The sequence below is a fragment of the Megascapheus bottae genome, chromosome 13, assembly GCF_031878675.1.
Source record: "Megascapheus bottae isolate mThoBot1 chromosome 13, mThoBot2.hap1, whole genome shotgun sequence".
Taxonomy (NCBI): Eukaryota; Metazoa; Chordata; class Mammalia; order Rodentia; family Geomyidae; genus Megascapheus; species Megascapheus bottae.
In genome coordinates this window covers 39679172-39694475 of record NC_143521.1, presented here as the reverse complement: position 1 = coordinate 39694475, position 15304 = coordinate 39679172, and the positions used below count along the sequence as shown (strand labels likewise).

The 15304-nt window shown below is 37.8% G+C and overlaps 1 protein-coding gene across 1 annotated transcript in view; it reads left to right on the top strand.

Moving 5' to 3' along the window:
- Window positions 1-15304, top strand: part of Nwd2 (NACHT and WD repeat domain containing 2) — a 124001-nt gene that overhangs the window by 51603 nt on the left and 57094 nt on the right. The window contains exon 2 of the mRNA XM_090343729.1: window positions 4460-4548. Coding sequence (XP_090199855.1) covers window positions 4460-4548 — 89 coding nt within the window. The remainder of the gene's footprint in view (window positions 1-4459; window positions 4549-15304) is intronic.

The following is a 15304-nucleotide window of genomic DNA, read 5'->3' as shown; positions in this document are numbered from 1 at the left end:
GTTTGAAACAATCTGGTTATTTTTTTAAGATGAGTCTGACAGCTCTGTCATATGGATTGAAGGAGGCAAGTCTTCAAAAAAAAGAAATAGATTTCAGATGAGAGGGGAGTGTACTCACAGAGGTGAGAGAAGAAAAATGACTTATTTACAAGAGATACGAATGACAGAACTTTTTTGATGGGTTGGCTGGTTAAGAATCAATAATGAACAGCAGTGGTGCTTCCTGGACATTATGTCGAAATTGAACTATACAACTTATAGGTGACGTGGGAGGAAAAAATGGGGGAGAGTGAAGGAAGGCATGACATTGTCCAAAAGGAAATGTACTGTGCCTCTCTTATGTAACTGCAACTCCTCTGTTTTTCAGGGTTTTCAAACAAAAATAAATTGATAATAAATAATATATAAAATAAACAGCAAAAGAGCAGATGATCCAAGCAGCAAATGGCCAATCAAACTGAATGGGTAGATCTTAAAAGAAGAAATACAGATGACCAGTAGAGGTATGCAGCAATGTGCCTTTAGCTGTAAAGAAACTGTAAATCAAATCCACACTAAGATACCCCACTGGCCCAAGTGACAGCCATCAAAGAAACAACAAATGCTGAAGAATATTCAGGAAAAGAGGATGGCGCCTCATACCCCCTTGGTAGAATGTAAACTAGTGCGCCATCTGTGGAAATGACTAAGGAGGTTCCTCAAAGATTAAAATGATCTACTAAAAGTAGATCTTCCTTAGGGCACCACCATACCATTACTGGGCACATCACCAAAGGAGAGACTCCACGTATCCATGTTTAATACAGCATTGCTCACAATAGCTAAACAATGGGAAAAAAACAAAGTGTTCAACAAGAATGGATTTAAAAAGCCATATGATGTGTATCCTGTGGAACATTACATGGCCATAACAAAAATTCAGATGTCATTTTTAGGGAAATAAATGTAACTAAAGGACATCATATTGACAAAAACAAAACAAGCTCAAAAACCAAAATATTTTATAGTTTTACTCATATGTGGAAGCGAGACCTTAAAAACATATATAGGGATATGCTTATATAAACATATATACATGTGTATGTATGTGTATATATATGTATATACACAAGCAAACACATCCATATACATAATTACTTCCGTGTCTAAACTTGCATCAGATATAAGAGACGATTCAGGAGTAAAAGAGATGATATTGGGAAAAGAAAAGATGAATATCTTTTTAACACATTGCAAGCATATACAAGGGCAGCATAGAAAAACACATTGAAATCCATTGGTCAAGAAAGGGTAGCAGGCGATAAATTCTGTAGGTGGGTAGGGACTTGAAGGATGAGGGTATGCTGATGGAGAAGAGAATACTGATAAAAATCAATTATTCACAACTATGAAAATGAAACAAAAAAGCTAGGACTGTAGGGCCGGGAGTTTGGCCTAGTGCTTGCCTAGCATGCATGAAGACCCAGGTTTGATTCCTCGGTACTACACACATAGAAAAAAGCAGGAAGTGGTGCTGAGGCTCAAGTGGTAGAGCTCTAGCCTTGAGAAAACCCAAGGACAGTGCTCAGGCCCTGAGCTCAAGCCCAGGACTGGCAAAAAAAAAAAAGCTAGGACTGTAAAAATAGAGCAAGGAATGTAATAAGGTGGAACTGATTGGAATACAGTGTAAACATGTGAATATGAAACATAACTATCCCCCCTGTATAACTGACATAAGCTGGTAAGGAGTATATAATAGAACAGGATCTACTAAGAATAACTTATTTTATTTTACTCTGGTTTGTGATGCTAGAGATGGAATCCATGCCTGCCTAAATACTAAGCAAGTACTCTCCCATTGAGCTCTAACACCTCAACCCTAACTTAGTTGTTTTTTTTAGATTTCACACACTCAAGATTTCTACATCCCTTAGCCATCTCATACAGTAATTGAACTCACTTTTCAAGGGCTCTTTCTAGTCCCAGTTGCATATCCCCTCTCATGGCCTCCTGGATTCTATCCTGGTTCTCCAAGTCTCTGGTCATATGACCTGGACAAATTAACTAACATCTCTGTCCTTCGCTTTTCTCCAATTAAAACACACTACTAATTTTACCTATTTCATAGGTTGTCATTACCTAAGAAAATACACATAAAAAGGCTTAACAGGAGTCAGGAGCATAGCCTAGTAGTAGAGCATTTGCCTAGCATGCACATAGCCCTGGGTTCAATTCCTCAGTACCACATACACAGAAAAAAAAGCCAGAAGTGGTGCTGTGGTTCAAGTGGTAGAGCACTAGTCCTGAGAAAGCTCAAGGACAGTGCCCAGACCCTGAGTTCAAGCCCCAGCACTTGCAAAAAATGTTAAAATGCTTAGCCCACAACCAGTAAATGATGTTAGTGATGGTACTATAATATTGTAGTCTTTTCCTCCTCACCATTGTAATCCACATCTCAATAGAGCCATAATAACACTATTTTTAGAAACAATAAATTTCTCTCCCTTTTGTCATCCCATAATTACCTCATATAGAGATACTAATTTCTAGAATTTCCTAACACAAATCCCTCTGTAATATATTTCCAACCTCCCTCTGTTGCAGTATTTTTAATGATACTTTGTTGGTTTTAGACTTTAAAAATGTGCTAAGACCTCTCAAAGATGGCTTGACTATGATTAGATTTATTTTCAAAGTTAATGTTTTAAGCTTTTGAAATGGGGGAGGAGAGGATGGATGTCTGATACAGGATTATATAAATTATATAAAAGCCTAATATACTCTGCTGGCAGTGTCATGATACCATAGGACCCATTTGATCTATTTGTTGAGGTTACAAATCTGAAGCCTTGTGTTCCTCTGACTCTCCCAACTCCTTGAAAACACTGTTTTCTGGCTCTGAGCTTTTTACTCAATGTTAGTACGCTTCCACCTGAGCCACAGATCTACTTCCAGTTTTTTTCTTTTTTTGGATAGTTAAGTTGGAGATAAGATTCCTGAATAGCTAGGATTATAACCGTGAGGTACCAGCAGATTTATTTTTTTACATTTATTATTAGCATTAATTGTTGCACAGTGGGATTTCATTTCTGCATGCCCATTTATGCATACACAACACCACAGAGCCCAGTCACTCCCATTCTTCTATTTAGCCCTCTTTGCAAACTATCTCAACAACTTGCAGTGTTCTGTTTTGTCATGCATACATAAACTATCTTATTAGGATACAGAAACAAAAGCCATATAATGAATGATTGTTGTCCTTAATGTATTTTGTTATCTCTCAGCTCTTTTGCTGTCCCTTGATTATCTCATATTGTTACAGAATCTCAATTGTTATCTGATATATTGTATATATGTTTATTTGGCTATTTGAAATAGGATAGGGATGGGAGGAAAACAAGATGAGGGACAGGGGTGAGGGGAGGGAAATAGGGACCAAGACATGAGAAGGGTATCAATGTTTGTGAAGTAATACACCGTCTATCAGGTGAATATAATGTAACCCTTCTATTAATTACAATAAAAAATATATGAATAAAAGAAAGATGGAAAAAAAACTATCTTGACCATGTTCTCTCTTCGTCAGTCTTTTTTCTCCCTATAAGTTTTGGAACTCTGTTTCTCCCATTTGAATAAAGTTAGTTGGCCAGGAGTCAACCCTTCTTAGAAAGAACTTTAGCATGTCACCATCATAGAGGAGAATCTTATCATTGAACCACATAGAAGATTTTGGAATCTCTCTCTCTCTGCAAAATGTTTAACACAGAACATGTGAAGCTTATTCTAGTTTCAAGTTCTCTGTTTCTTCTTTTTTTTAAGGAGAAGATATGCATTTATTTCAAACTTGGTGTAGCATGTATACAACATTTTCTAGCTCTGAGAAGCAGGAAGTTTCTAAGCCCAAGGTAGTATAGTGGAACTTTATTAAAACCACTACTGAGTCTACAAAGAGTAGGATCTGTTAGCTTTCAATCTCTATTCCCATAATGTGCCTCTCCTAATTACTGCACAGATCTCATGAAAAGCTGGGGCTATATTTTGAAATAAAAGAAACATTATTATTTCTAACCATTATTACCCTAGGAAATAATTATATAATCTAGACTTTTTGTAAATCAATAAATAACCAACATGTGGGTAGACATGTGGCTAAGACACCTTTCATCTTTATAATGTTTACTTCTATTTCCTCTAAAGACAGTGTCATCGTGGCTTATTAAGAGTTTGATGTACAACCCCTACAAAAGCAGGAAGAATCACCTGTGAATTCTCAGCCCTGTTGACCACACAGCTGAGAAATTTGGTTCTCCTCCATCTTGGGGCTTTTTGTGCATGCCTACTAGATGGATCTCTGAACAGACAAATAACTTAGCACCCCAACTTGGTTAAATTGATGATAATAGCAAGCTTCCCCCCCACAAAAAAAGATATGTATGTGCACATACTTACCTTCTTTTTGTTTGCTTTTCTACTGCAGATACGGGAGCAGAAAGGCAGGCACTACGAGAAAATGTTTATCCTAAACTAAGAGAGTTCTGCCGAGAGAACTATGGATTGGAATTTCAGGTAACTAATACTAATGTTTTTTTTTAATTATGTCAGCTGAATGTGTTGTGTATGTTTATTGTCACAATTTGGGTGTGACAGACAAAAGCTTAAACTCTGAAGAATTTCATTTCTTTAAGCATGGGCAAAATGAAACATTGGAAAATGGAAATCGAATACTTACTTTTGATGTGCTATATTTCAGTTCTGTGCTTCTTGGATCCTGCCTGGAATAGGCCCTAGTATTGGCCCATCTTTTTACTTAACCCAAATTTATTTGTTTAATTGATCATAACTGCTATCTACCTTGAAGCTTAAATTATGATCCCTAAGAAGATGATCTCTAATCAGTGGCAACTTTCTCAAAATACTTCCTTTCAACAGAATAGCCTATACCTTTTAGTTTTAATTCAAACTGTATTGGATAGATATTAAAGTATTCTAGACCCTTTTACCTTTTTACCAAAAACATGTGTGTGTGTGCGTGTGTGTGTGTGTGTATGTGTGTGTAGGTGTGTGTGTACTTCAAAGATAATTACTCTACACATAACTGCAGAAATTCATGAAGCCTGACATTTTTATACACCATTGATTATGCCACCTGAGAGAAAAGTAATAAAGACATTGGATGTGATTTAAACATCTGGAACTTGAAAAAAGTAAATAGTTCCTGAAACAGATAATATTATTTATTCAGAACTTTTCAGCCTTGTTTACCCTGGAAGTCTTAACTATTTGAGATTACCTCAACGATACATTTCTGTGTCAAATAATGAATATGTAATAAAAGTTTGGGGCACAAAAATACACAATGAACTATTGCCAAGAGAAAAAAATTTCCCTATATATTTGCCTCTTAGCTAACTATTTTATCTCAGTGTATCCAATGAAGGCTTCTAATAAAAGTAGAAAGTATTTTCCTCTAAATGGCTTCCATCTCAATGCACATCAGTCAGCAATGGGCTGTTGTGACCCACACATTAAATACATTCTCCTAAGTTGCCATTTACTTGACAAACTGGTAATCTAAATGAAATTCCTTGTCCTGAATTTAGCAATGACTTCTCTGAGGAATCTGGTTCTACTGATAAAAGGATCAATTGTTAAAAAAAAAATTCGAATCTGTCAATATTTCCAAAGCCTTCAACACTCCACAGGGACTCAATTACCATAATGGGAAAATATGTTCAAACATATTAGTCCCTTCTTTGAGTTCGTTTTGCATCATTTTTGTCAGAAGACAGGGGAAGTTGTTGAGTTACAAAGAGGCCTCCAAGAAGCATGACATTGTAGAGGTAACTGGGATTAGTTGAAATAGAAAAAGAGGAAAGAAAAGCATATTATCTAAACTAGAAGTAAACATGGGAAAAGACCAAGATAACCAAAGGAAAACTACTGAAGGTGAAGCCAATACTGGAGCAACTTTCCTATGCATCCTGTATTTCAGTGTCGAAGCCAGTGATGACAACAGCTTCTGTATGTGCAATGGTATTTAGAGTAAAGTTAAATATGCATGGCTGTGTTTGCTTCCCAGCTGTATGCTTAACAGGAGTTCAAACAATATCCAAATCTTCTACAACTGTACTTGTGATATAGTTTTATGAGATGTCATTTATAGTTCTTCTCTAAGAAGGTATGTTTTCTAAAAGACTGTTCTCTTTCCTCAACAATAGCCAAATACAATGCCAGACACTTTAAGAGGATCCACAATATTCCAAAGTCTGTCTTTGCTTATGCATTGAACCCAGGAAAGGATTCATATCCAGGGTCCTTTGCTTATGCTGCTAGCCCCACCCGCAGTTCTTTCTCTCAGATTTATCCCTAGTTCACCCCTTTTATGGTGCTCATCCTTAAGATTCTTCCATTTGATTTCTCGTTGCCCCCTCGCTGGCTTGCCCAGTATTCTTTATACACCTGTATGTGCTGCTTTTGGCTGCTGGGCTTTCCAACGTTTTCCACCATGAGAATTTTGCTCTAGTTGTGTTCTCTGCCTTTAGGCCTCCTCTAGCAACCCTAGAGATGCTTCCTTTATAACCTGCCATGTTACCTGAGTTCTTTATGTAACATATGTCAATAGCAGATGTTTTTCTTGTTTACCTGCATATTGGTGTCTTTATTGTCTTTCTCCCAGTAGATTACAAGTTTCATGAGTACAAGTACTCATCTGTCCTCCTAAAAGTTACATTCGTGGTACTGAAGTGGTACCTGATGCCTAGGAAAACTATGGAAACGAATTTATATATTCAGTAAATACAATGTTTACTAAATGAATATCTGCATTTTAAAAGTGAATGAAGACTCAATTTAAACATTACTCTCTTAATAAAATCTTTTCTGATCACTTTTGTCTCTTCTAGGATGCGTCATGTACCTTTCTTATTGGTCTCCTAAAATCCTGTGCATGGTAATTAATCACTCATTTAGTTCAAAAGAAACATAGGCTCAATGGTTTCCCTCATTTGTAATGATTAACACACATCTAGGGCTCTCCTACCAGAGATCATAGTAGCTTAAAACCTAGGTACATAAAGTCATACAGGATGAGACTAAATGAAATGAACTCTAGGATATGAAAACAAGAGCATCATCCTGTGTGATTGTTGTTTTGTTTTGTTTTGTTTTTGCCAGTCCTGAGCTTGAGCTCAGGGCCTGAGGCACTGTCCTTGGATTTTCTCAAAGCTAGAGCTCTACCACTTGAGCCTCAGCACCACTTCCGGCTTTTTTCTATGTATGTGGTACCGAGGAATCGAACCTGGGTCTTCATGCATGCTAGGCAAGCACTTTAACCACTAGGCCAAACTCCCGGCCCGTGATTGTTGTTCTTAATGTGCTATGTTATTTATCTTCTCTTTTTTTGCCTTTATGGTTATTCTCATGTTGTTACTGTATCTGACTTTGTTACCTGTATATTGTATTTGAAATAGGGAAGGAAAGGGGGAAAACAAGATGATTGGAAGGAGTGGGGGAAGGGAAATGGGCAAAAACATGAGAAGGGGCAGCAATGTGTGAAAAGTAATGCACCCACTACCTGATGAATATACCGGTAATCCCTCTATACATTATTCTGACAATTTTTAAGAAAGAGTGTATTGAGACTGTCCACATAACAAGCAACATCCTAAGTACTGGGGGGAAAGGGATTGAGTCATACACATCCTCTTCTTTGCAGCTGCCACTTGTGGAGGGAGGCAGATGAGGGAGGGAGGCTAATTTAGTGACAATAAATCTGTCTTTTCAATAAAATCTTTTAGTAAAAGTAGAGCTGTAAGAAGACTTAGGCTAGATGGCCAGATAAACTTAGTGATAAAATGATGCTTCAGCAGAGATCTGCAGAAAGTGACAAAGCAACTCCTGCAGAGGTCAGGGCTGTGTGTGTGTGTGTGTGTGTGTGTGTGTGTGTGTGTGTGTGTGTGTGTGTGTTTAGAATATTTCGAGGACAGCAAAGAAAGCAAGTATAAGTAGAGTAGATGAGAACAAACTCAGATCCTATGGGACCTACTGGGCAAACTTTGAGGATACAGAACTTTACCCAATAAGAAGAGAAAGAGTGAGACAGGAATGACTTTTAAGAGATGTGCTCACATGTTCTGACAAGAATGGAAGAAAAAGAAACATAGAAGCAATCAGATTGGCAGAACCTGCTCTGAGCATTGGAGAGAATGAGACCTCATCTGGCTCGCTAAATGTGGCCTCATCTGACTGTCTCTAAGGACTGTATTTGTGCCTTAGTCTACTAATCCCAAATGCCAGACAAATATCAGGCTCCACTAAGCCACAGGATAAAATTCTTGTAAGATTAGACCGATAGAATATGGAGCTACATTTGTCCATTTGGCAAGCCATCTTGTACTATTTTTTTAGTTGTTTTTCTTTTTATTTAAACTAAGACATTTTATGAAAATGTAACAAACTAATTATGTGACCATTAATTAATTCTGTATGTGATCTGTTGAGAAAGTGATGGCTCAGAACAGAACAACAGTGGCAAGAACACCCATGGGTTCTGAAACAGAGGTTGGTGAGACAACAGGTCATTTGATTTCCCAGTGTGCACTGAGTACTCTTGTCTCCAAAAAAAGAGGACAAAAAGCCATTCCGAATGAATAAATTGAAAATAATAAAGACAGACAGGGCCAAAAGCATGTGATATAGAACCCAACAAATATTGGGCATGTGGTTCAATACACCAACATCACTTGTTCTTGTTTCAGGATCTCCTCTTTCTTCCCAAGATGAGACCCTACTCCAACTCATTCAAAGCAGAATAAACAAAGAGTGCTTTTCATTGTCTTCCCTGGTTTCACCTTCTGCTTCATGACATTTGCTCAGAATTATTGAGGAAGAGACTTATTCTTGTTTGTTTTTTAAGTCCTGGAACACAGAGTACCATTGAGTGGGTTTAGGAAACTGTGGCTCACACCATCATCCTCTATGAAGTTTTATATACATCACCCACAGAGTATCTTCCTTCGCCTCTGTTCAGTCAGTCAGTTCTTTTGTTTAAAGATGTTAATGGCTGTCCAATGCCTGGAGGGTCTCTTTAACATGAGCCTCTCTCTCTGCTTATCCATATTCTATTCTACATTAAAAATAGTCATTTACGATTCCCAAACATAGTCTCCACTTCTACTTTAAGTGTTCAAAAATATACCCACAGCCAACGGGTCCAAGCCAATAATAAACTTATTTTAGGCAAGGATCTCTAAATGAAATACTTAATGGATCTAATCACTTAGGGCATTGCCACTTTGAAAAGAAATTTCATTTGAAATCATCCTATGAAGATTGTCTCCAGAAGTGGCTGAATTCCAATAGATACCTGATATTTATCCAATCTCATCCTAGGCACTGTTGTTCATAACCCTCTTTTTTCACCTCTACTATCTTATAACTCCCAGAGACCCTCCAGTTCTACCTCCATCTTACACCCTTTATTCAAGTCATCTTGGCTGTTGCTACTACCTCCCCAAACACTTACCTTTGTCTTTTTCTTCTCCTCATTAAGAGTAACCCTTCTATCCATCTCGCCGACTATGTCCTACTCTGTAGGTCACATCACTGGTGTCTCTGTCTCTTTAGTCTGTATTCTGTACTGCTTACAAGCATGTACAAGTATCTCCTCTCCACTCCCATCTACTGCCTAGGAGCTCTATCTGTCAACCTTACCATCCCCCTCCCGTCCTGCTTTTCTGAAGGCTGGAACATTCACTTCCACAAATGTATTGTTTCTTTTCCCAGAGCTTTCACACCCATAGGGCCCCCTGACTAGCGGACCTTTAAAATTCCCCCTAAGTTTCAGTATTTAAAGAACAAAGACTGTTCTTTTTCAAGATTCCATAATGTTTTGTTCCTAACCTTTACTAGCATATCATTCTTGCTTTAATTACTGTTTGAATTCTTCCTCTCCATTATATACTAGAAGATTTTTAAAAGTCAGCAGTCATATCATTACTTCTTCATATGATAGAATGATTCAGGTACTATAACACATACTGTTCATATGAAGTATGTTGTATAGTACCTAGATCATGAATAAGTCATAGAAGCTGAGAATCTAGACTAATGTTATGGAAAACAAATATCATGTGAATCCCAGATGCAAAGCCATGTGTGTAATTTGAAACTTTTTTACTAATCACAAAGTAAAAGCAAAGGAGAATATTCGATTTACTACAATCCTTTGAGCCAATGTTTCTAAGACATATGATCAAGATAACATTCATTCAAGAGGTATGTCTTTTTCTTATCTTTTTTTCATCCTACATTTCAAAATCAGTGTGCAATTTCTATGAACAAGTCGTCACGATTTGGACTGGTCTCGTGTCAGGTGCTGGATTGCTAACTGTGGTCAGTGACTCCCAGATTGAACAATGCAGTCTAGATGGCAGAGGTTCTGGTAGAGTTGCTCTGACACAAGCAAGCCTGATGGCCCAATGCTGGCCATCCAGACAAGAGCAACAGAGCACGTGACTACTGGGAGTGCTAGGGAGAATGCAGTCCACTTGTCCATACATCTATAAGAAAAGCAGAAAAGGATTAAAAAAATAAATGTTTCCACCTACTCAAATAGCCATGTTTTTTTAAAAATGGTCACTTTCAGATCCATTAAGAAGAGGTGCAATCTAAAATAATGTTACGTGATTTTCAAAAGTACTGTGGTATCATGACTCCGTAGGTAACACCTATGAGGCAAGAAGACTACAGCATATTCAACAAATTGTAGCAATAGTTGAAATGATTTGAAATCAAGAGACCACATGGTGGGGAATTCAAAACCCTCTTGTTCCTAAATCTTGATAACCCTAGTCTTGTGGGGTGCCATTTATGCTTTGGTTAAATATAGCTTTTCAAAGTAATTTCCCCCATATGTCTTTGTAATTAAGTGTAATGACTTGCTCTCCCAAGCAGACCTCCTCCTGGGTTCTGGCTGTAGCCCTTCTCCTTCATTCTGACAGGCCAGCTGGCTTCCCAGGCATGTGGGAAAATGTGAGAGGAAAACCAGCTCCCAAAGGCAGGAAAGACCTTCCCACATATCGGTGCTGGCTTGGACATGGTGATGATACGAAAGGTACCAAATGGATGGCTGTTCTCGATCCCTGTTCTGGTCATCACTGTGGCTCTATCACCAATAGACCCTAATTCCTTTGCTGGCACTGGACCACACTTACCCTCTTTGTCTTCCTCCCTCCACATATAATTAGAGCACCATCTTCTCAAGCTGTTATCTGTATAGACTCATCTCTGGTATATAGGAGCTCTAGCATTCTCCACTCCATAAATTCATGAGGATAATTCTGTTAGGAATGTTAATATGTTCAAAACCAAATTTGGCTTCATCTTTTCTACTATGCAGGCTGCCTACTGTTGCCCAATCTTCAAGGCTTCAAAGTTTTGGCTCATAATCAGTTCATTCTTCCATCCTTTGTTACCTCGATTCAAGCTGCCAGTCTTTGCTTCTACTTCTCTGCAGCAGTGTTTCTTAGAAGCTTGACTCATTTTGTTCCATTTCACAAGTCACTGTCTTTGTTCAGGCTTCTGTTTCTTAATACTTGAATGACTAAGCAACCTTCTGATCTCCAACATGTGGCCTTCATTCAGGTCAGTATGACTAGTTTCTTGATTATTTCTACAGTAACCCTAATATTTATCTCTATCTTGTTTTCTGTTCTCATCCAGGCTGTACAAGCTGCTCAGAATTCCCAGATTTCATTTTGAACATGTATGACTTTCACTGGCTTTTTTTCCCAGTACTAGAGTTTGAATTCAGGGCCTTGTGTGGTTTCCTGGCTCAGTTGGGCCACACCTGCAGCTCAACTTATTGATGGTTAATGAAATGGAGTCTAATGATACATAGACTCACTTCTAACCATAAAGCTCCAGATCCCAGCCTCCTGAAAAAGTAGATATTATGAAGGATAGCTTTGCTGGATACACTAATCTAGGTTGACAATTATTTTTTTTCAGGGCTTAGATTATATATTATTCCATCCTCTTCTGACTTGAAAATTTATGTTGAGAAACCTGCTGTTATTTATTTCAAGTTCTTATTTTTTTCAAGTAGTTGCACAAGGGTTTTCCAATTTAGTGCACCCAATTATGTATGCAATACATCTTCTCTACTACACTTTGGTTCCATTCCTTTGTTGTGGAATTGTTGACTTTTGAAGAAGACAGGTTGTCTTGTGGCGGGGGAAAGTGGTTCTTTTTATGTAAATAATTAAAGGTTTAAATCCAGTGGCCGATTCCACTCAGTGAAAGGATTTCACTCAGCTACCATAGCACAAGGAGGCAAGAGTTTCTAACCTATTGGTGCCATTTCAAACCACCCACAAATGCTGCCCAATCTCTGAAGGAGCAAAGAAGAAATAAAAACTAAGGAGAAAGCACAGCAAAGGCAATTCTAAGGGACAAATTGATCACATTAGGAGTGCATATTAAAAAGACAGAAGAAGAGCATTGTAAATAACCTAAAAATGAAATTGAAGCACCTAGAGGAGCAAGAAAAAGTTAATTCTAAAATAACTAGAAGGACAGAAATAACAAAAATAAAAGCAGAAATATCAGAAATTGAAATATAATCTACTATACACAAAATTAATAAATCAAAAAGTTTGTTCTTTGAAAGAGTCAACAAAATTGACAGGCCCCTGGCAAGATTAACCAAAAAAGGGGAGGGGAGACTCAAACAATATTAGAGACCCCACGGGAACAATCACAACCGATATGCAAGAAATTCAGTCCATTATGAATAAGTACTACCAGAGCCTATATTCAAAGAAACAAGAAAATCTAGTAGAAATGGATGATTTCTTAAAAAAATATAGGTAACCCACATTGAATAATGATGAGGTAAACAAATTGAACAAACCAATTTCATACACTGAAATTGCGGAAGCAATCAGGGAAATGCCAACCAAAAAGAGCCCAGGTCCAGATGGTTTCACTGTGGAATTCTACAAGATGTTTAAAGATGAAGTAAAATGGCCGGGAGTTTGGCCTAGTGGTAGAGTTCTTGCGTAGCATGCACGAAGACCCGGGATTGATTCCTCGGTACCACATGCATAGAAAAAAAGCTGGAAGTGGTGCTGAGGCGCAAGTGGTACAGCTCTAGCCTTGAGAAAGTCCAAGGACAGGGCTCAGGCCCTGAGCTCAAGCCCAGGACTGGCAAAAAAAAAAAGATGAAGTAAAACCTATAATCTTTAAACTCTTTGGAGAAATAGAAGCAGAAGGAACAATACCAAACTCATTTTATGAAGCTAATATTACACTCATCCCCAAACCAGGAAAAGACCCAACAAAAAAAGAAAACTACAGACTTATCTCTCTAATGAACACAGACGCAAAACTCCTTAATAAAATACTAGCCAACAAAATCCAGAAACAAATTTAAAAAATTATACACTATGATCAAATAGGCTTCATCCCACAAATGCAAGGCTGGTTTAACATTCGCAAATCAATCAATGTAATATGTCATATCAATGGAGTTAAGGATAAGAATCATATGATAATTTCTCTGGATGCGGAGAAGGCATTTGACAAAATACAACATCCATTCATGTTGAAAGCACTAGAAAAAATAGGAATAAGAGGTACATTCCTTAAAATAATTAAAGCCATATATGACAAACCTACAGTATTATACTAAATGGTGAAAGACTGGAACCATTTATCTTAAAATCAGGAACTAGACAGGGATGCCCACTCTCTCCACTTCTCTGCAGTATACTGCTGGAACCCTTAGCCAGAGCAATAAGGCAAGAAAAAGACATCAAAGAAAAGAAAAAACTAAACAGTCCCTATTCACAGATGACACGATTCTCTACCTGAGTGACCCAATAAGCTCCACTCCCAAACTCCTAGAATTCATAAACCACGTTAGCAAAGTGGCAAGATACAAAATTAACCTTCAGAAGTCAGTAGCCTTCTTGTACACCAACAATACACAAACAAAAGGCCAAATCAAAAAAATGATCCCATTCACAGTAGCCCCCAAAAGAATAAAATACTTAGGAATTAACTTAATCAGACATAAAGGAATTATTTAATGAAAACTATAAAAGCCTAACAAAAGAAATTAAAGAGGACACTAGGAAATGGAAAGACATCACATGCTCATGGTTAGGGAGAACCAACATATTGAAAATGGGTATACTGACGAAATTGATATACAAATTCAATGCAATCCCCATGAAAATCCCAAAGACATTCTTTACTGAAATAGAAGATACAATCCAAAGGTTCATATGGAACAACAAAAGACTTAGAATAGCCAAAACAATTCTAGGCAAAAAGAGCAATGCAGGTGGTATTACAATACCAGACTTCAAACTCTACTATAGAGCCATAATAATAAAAAGAGCATGGTATTGACACAAAAACAGACCAGAAGATCAATGGAACAGAATAGAAGACCCAGAAATAGAACCACATACCTATAGTCAACTTGTATTTGACAAAGGAGGCAAAGATATACAGTGGAACAAACACAGTCTATTCAATTATTGGTGCTGGCAAAACTGGGCAGCCACATGCAGAAAACTAAAAATTGACCCTAGCCTTTCGCCATGCACAAGTATTAACTCAAAGTGGATCAAAGACCTCAATGTCAAACCAGAAACCATGAAACTGCTAGGTGATAGAGTAGGAGAGACACTGGAACTCATAGGCACAGGCAAAAGATTCCTGAACAGAATCCCAGGGTCACAGCAGATTGGAGAGAGACTCGATAAATGGGACTACCGAAAAATAAAAAGTTTCTGCACAGATAAAAGCATAGTTGCAAAAGTAGAGAGACAGCCAATCAACTGGGAAAAGATATTTACCAATAATACATTTGACAAATGCTTAATATCCAGTATCTACAGGGAACTCAAGAAGCTAATGCCCCCCAAACCCAACAAACCAATCACTAAATGGGCAAAGGAACCTAAGAGAGTCATCAGAAGAAGAGATTAAAATAGCAGAAAAGCATATGAGAAAATGCTCATCATCCATGGTCAAAAAGGAAATACAAATAAAAACAAACCTAAGATACCACCTTACCCCAACAAGAATGGCCAAGATTTTGAACTCAGACAATGACAGATGCTGGCGGGGTTGTGGAGAAAAAGGAACCCTACTGCACTGCTGGTGGGATTGTAAACTAGTTCAGCCACTCTGGAAAGCAGTGTGGAGGTCTCTTAAAGAACCGAAAAGTGACCTTTCCTACAATCCCACCATACCACTCCTGGGCATCTACCCTGAACATCATAACCCAAGATATAATAAGGATACC